The following is a 5,119-nucleotide window of genomic DNA, read 5'->3' on the forward strand; positions in this document are numbered from 1 at the left end:
CACCTGAGGCCTTCCCTGGGAGTGGCTGTTCCTAGCACGGGGCTTTCCCTGCCTGCTTTCCCAGCCCTCCCCATTTCTGGGTACTTGGAGACCCCATCTATACAAGCTTAAACAACAAACACGGGTCTCCATTATATCCCAGAGCTCAATGGTGACAATTTGGCCGTAACTTAGGGCTTTGTCAAGGCCTGTCCCTCACAGCCACCTATGGGCCTTCCCTGTCCATTCTTGGCAGGTGGAAGAAACTGAGGCCCAGAGCAATAAAGACCTTTTCTTAGGACTGCAGATGGAGACACAGCCAAAGCCCTGGGTAAGCATTCACAGTGCCAGCCTCTCCAGTTTTCCTTCCCGACCTCCTCACCTTTGATCTGCTCGCTGTTCCCCTGAGGGGGTCCCAAGTCCAAGAACAAGCGTGGCATCTCGGGGCCCTTCCTCTCCAGCTTGGGGGGGTCCTCGTCTACGTTGGGGGCCATGTCTCCGCCGAGCCTGTTGTCTGGGACCCCTGGCTCTTCCTCTGGGGCCACCTCCAGTCTGGCCTTCAGGGGCACTGGCTCCGGCCTCCTCTGCTGGGCCCCCAGTGGCTGTGGCGGAGGTGGCAGTGGTCTCGAGTTGTCTACCCATCCGGCCTTTGCGTCCACGGCGTTTGCGGGGCCGCCGGCGGGGACCGTCCCCGCGCCCCCCGGGACTCGGCCCCCACTCCCGAGGTCCAGCTTCCCAGCCCCGGGGGCTCTCGGTGCCCCCCCACTCTCGTGGACTCTCCACTCGGTCCCGGGGTCCGGGTTCCCGCTCTTGGGGGCTGGGCCAAGCTGGCCAGGGGCCATCTCCAAGCCGTTCTGGGGCAAGGCTGCCTCGCAGGGCGCAGGGGCTCGATCCAGCAGGGTCTCGGGAGCTAGACCCCCAGTCTCGGGTGTCTTCTCCCAGGGCCCTGGGACTCTCCGAGGTCCAGTCTCTGGCGGCCTCTCCGTGTTCCTGGGCAGCCTCAGGACCCCATTCTCTGCCACCTTCTCCTCGCTCTTTGGGGACATCAGAACCCCATTCGCCAGCACCTTCTCCTCGGCCTCTGGGGACATCGGCTCCCCATTCACCAGGGCTCTCTCTCCTCTCTCCGGAGATTCCAGGCCATTCTCCGCCACCTTCTCCTTCACGTCCGGGGCTTCTGGCTTCCCGTTCTCCAACACTGTCACCCCGTTCACCGGAAGGCTCCTGCTGGGGACTTTCTTCCTGCTGACCAGGGATGTCAGGTCCCTGTTCGGGCCTGGGCCCTTCTCTCTGTTCTCGGGGCTTCTCCCCGCCTTCCTGGGTCCTGTCTCCCCGGGTGTCGACCCCTTGTCCCCTAGGAGGTTCTTTGTCACATCCTCCCGTAGGGACATCAGCAGCTGCTCGGTGCTCACCTGAACTACAAAGGTTGGCTTCTCCTGGGACCCTGGGAGTGGGAGGGGACCCGGGTCTGGGGGTGGCCGGGGCGCTCCTGGGTCGGGTGGCTCGGGGGGAGCCCGTGGCCGAGGGACCCCTTCCTCCTCGGCCGCCCCCCCACCTGGGAAGGCTCCCTCGGGGGAAAAAGGGGTCTCGGTCTCGTAGCCGCTGTCCCCCGGCTTGGGGCCCGGCGACGACAGGCCTGAGCCTGGACTGGCCAGGGCCGACGGGGGGTCGGGGGACGCGGCCGGTTCCGTGGAAGCCCGGGGAGGGGGGGGTGGAGGGGGGGGAGCGGGAGGTGGCCCCCGCCCGGGGTACTGGGGCGCTGCGGCCCCCATGAGGGGGTCCAGAAACTCGAGAGGGGCTGAGGTAGGGGGGACCAGAGGCAGGTCGGCCAGGGAGCCCCGCTCTGCACGCAGAGAAGAGTCGTCCTCTGGGGGGTGGGGACAACCAAGGGCAGGGTGACCCCCCCAGCCGGCAACAGCGTCCCCCCGCTCCAATGGCAGGCAGGAGCAGGGACCCTCGCGGCTGCACAGGGGACAGGGTAGGGGTCCCCGGCGGCTGGGTCCCCCTCCAAGGCTGCTGCTGTCCTCGCCTGGGGAGCTCTCTTCCTCCTCCTCTTCCGCCCAGGGTGCGGTACCCTGTTCCCCAAGCACCTCGGCAGGATCTCCTGCCAGGGTCTCTCCTGCGCCCCGGCCCTCGGGGTCCCAGCCACTCAGCAGGAAACCACCTGATCCCGAGGACTGGGCCGGGAAGGGTCGGGGTGCAGGGAAGAGAGGGGAGGCCCAGGTCTCGGACACCAGCTGAGGGACCTCGGAGGGAGCCTGGGGGGCCTGGGGACCGGGCACTCCTGGGTCCAGCGGGTCCCAGTCGTTGGGGAAGAGGGGTTCTGGTGGAGAACCGTGCTCCTCCAGGCGGATATAGTACTCGCTGCTCACCGAGGGACTGCGTGCGCTGATGACCGGCAGCACGCTGGGAGTGGACAGCGCGTCATAGAAGGGATTGGATGGATTGGTGTGGGGCGCTGGAGGCGCAGAAGCGGGCTGCCAGGGAGGTGCACCGCCACCCCGGCCTGCCCCACGGCGGGCCTTCTCCCACAGGCACTCAAGATTGAGGCCACGGCTGCTCTCAGTGACTGTGAGTACATCATCTGGGTCAGCCCCGGGGAAGCCATCCAGAAGGGGGAACTGCGAGGACAGGGTTCCCGGACGTGGTGCACTATGTGACGGGGGCCAGGGCCAGGGGAAGGGCCCATCTCGGGGAGGAGGTGGTGGAGGAGGGGGTCTTGGGGGCCGCTCAGACAGCAGGTAAGTGAGCTGCAGCTGCAGATCAGAGGCTGAGGGGCGCTGGGCTGGCGGCCGCCAGCAAGACTGCAGGATGTCATACCTGGGGACAAGTGAGGGAATAATAGAGAAGAACTCCAGAGGAGAGGGACAGAGGTCAATAGAGAGAGATAGCCAAAGACCAAGACCTGAGGCAGAGGGAGTCAGAGAAAAACAGAGGGGCAGGGTTGGCCTCAGGGAGGAGAGGGAGTGAAGCAGTTTCAATGTGCCACTCCCCTGCCTCAGTTTGCCCACTTCAGGCATCAGGTCATGGGGAAAGATGGATTGACAGATGCTCAGGGGCTGGGATAGAAAGTCTGGGAGTCAGGTGACTCACCAATAGTCAGCGTAGGGCAGCTTAAGCCTGGGTCGGGCCAGCTTGACGTGTTGCTGGCGGACAACAAAGGCCAGGACCTCCTCGTCCGATAGGTGACGATAGGGCTGCGCCCCGAACTCGAAAAGCTCCCAGAGTGTCACCCCCAGGGACCTGTGTGGGAGGTCAGAAGTCAGAGGTCAGAGAGAAGTGGAGCCCCCACCCCCCGGGCGCCAACTGTGGCCTCACCAGACGTTACTCTCACGGCTTTGATCCACCAGCACAAAGCTGCCGTGCAGCTCGCCCAGCAGCTCGGGCGCTGCCCAGCGCAGCGGCACCCACAGGCGCTCGGGTGTCAGGTAGTAGTCTTCCTAGGGGTGGGCGGGGTCAGCAGGTCAGCAGGAGACACACACTGATCCACACGCATAGACACATGCACACGCACTGCCCACCTTGTAGTTGCTATGCGCCAGCCCATAGTCTCCAATACGCACAGTCAGGTCTGAAGTTAGCAGGCAGTTGCGCAGCGCCAGATCGCTGCGGATAGGGATGGGGGAGGCAGAGTGAGGAGAAAGCCCTGCCCACGGTATGAGGGATCTCCTTCCCTTTCACAACTAAGTACATCTTGTGCCTCCTCTCCTGACCCGGTCCTCCCCCACCTCCATCCCCCCCCCCCCACCTGCCATGTTCCTCCTCCTCTTCTGAGTCCTTCCTCTCCTGACCCCTCATCTCCCTCTGGCTGCTCTTGTCTTGGCTCCTTCTCCCCTGTATCCCGCTCTTCTCCACTAGAATCCTTTCTCTCCTCACTCCTCCACCTTCTTTACTGACACCCTAGTCTTCCCTCCCTCTTCCACTGCTACCTCCAACCCCCTCCAATCTCTTCCCTCTCCTGACTCCTCCCTTTCTTTCAAAGTTCTTTCCTTTCCCTCCCGACTCCTCCTCTTGTGACTCCTCCCCCTCCTCTCCCCCTCCTCTCAGGGTCTCACTGTGCAGCCTTAGCTGTCCTCAACCCTGCTGGGATCTTCCAGTGCTGGGATTATAGGCCAGAGCCACCGCACCAGGTTTCCTCTTCTCTCAGCTCTTCTGTCCTACTTCTCCCCGTCTCCTGATTCCTCCCCTTCCTTTCCTTCAGAACTTCAGGGTGCCTACCACTTTAGAGTGCTTGCTTGCTCAGTTCTTCCTTGTGTCCCCTACTGTGGGTGCACCTAGCTCACCTGTGCACATAGTTGTGGGAGTGCAGGTGCGCCAGTCCTCGGGCAATCTCTAGGCCCATCCTCTGCAGTGTCCGAAGGTCTCGAGGGGGAAGTTCAGGGGACATGCCTTCAGGTGGCCGCTGGGCCCGAAGGTATCTCTTCAGGTCTCCCTGGGAGGGAGACAAGGCAGTTCAGCACAATCTGAAGTGAGCACATCTGAAGTATTCCCTACCCCACATTAGGTAGCCAGCCCCTCCACGCCTCAGTTCCCCCTGCTGCTTCACTTGCTAGTTAGCACAGCCTGGATATATAGCTTAGTTGGGTCAGATGCTTACCATATATGCATGATGCCCGGGATTCAACCCCCAGAACCAAAAATATTAAAAGAAAAAAAGGAGTGCTAAGATAGTCAGACAGGTGACTACAGGAATCTGAGACCCTGGAGTCCCAATGCCAAAGCTGACTTCCAGCTCCCAGCAGCCCCTCCCCTTCCCCAGCCCCCTCACCAGCTGGCAGAACTCCATGATCAACAGGAAGGGCAAGGTCTCCACACAGACGCCCAGGCACTGGAGGACGTTGGGATGCTGCAGGCTCCTTTAAGGGGCAGGAAAGGAGCAGCTACCATACAGAACCTGGCCTTGCCAAACCCTTTCCCAGGCATGTAGACCTGACCTGGGTATGATATCTCCCCTTCAGATTGTCCCTGACCTCCCACTGACATGTTCATAGCGCTCTATGCCTCCCCAGTGGCCCCCTGAAGCGCTCGCTGGTATTCCAGCTACTCACTGGCCAGACTCCACTTTCCCCAGGCTCTGCTCTGGGCCTTTGTACTTACAGCCCTACTCTATAGGCGACACTCCCCTCTCCCTCTCCTCCCT

At 62.4% G+C, this 5,119-nt stretch overlaps 1 protein-coding gene across 1 annotated transcript; it reads right to left on the bottom strand.

Moving 5' to 3' along the window:
- Window positions 1–361: 361 nt before the first annotated feature.
- On the bottom strand, window positions 362–4,837 carry LOC114635235 (serine/threonine-protein kinase LMTK3; the record flags this gene model as incomplete). The annotated part of the gene is made up of 6 exons (XM_028783919.1): window positions 4,748–4,837; window positions 4,263–4,411; window positions 3,501–3,585; window positions 3,298–3,419; window positions 3,073–3,222; window positions 362–2,799 (listed from the first exon to the last, which is right to left on the bottom strand). Coding segments are annotated over exons 1-6 (2,962 nt in total), but the record flags the coding sequence as incomplete, so codon positions are not given.
- Between the last annotated feature and the right edge of the window lie 282 nt (window positions 4,838–5,119).

This window comes from Grammomys surdaster, unplaced genomic scaffold, assembly GCF_004785775.1.
Source record: "Grammomys surdaster isolate TR1022 unplaced genomic scaffold, NIH_TR_1.0 69968, whole genome shotgun sequence".
Lineage (NCBI taxonomy): Eukaryota > Metazoa > Chordata > Mammalia > Rodentia > Muridae > Grammomys > Grammomys surdaster.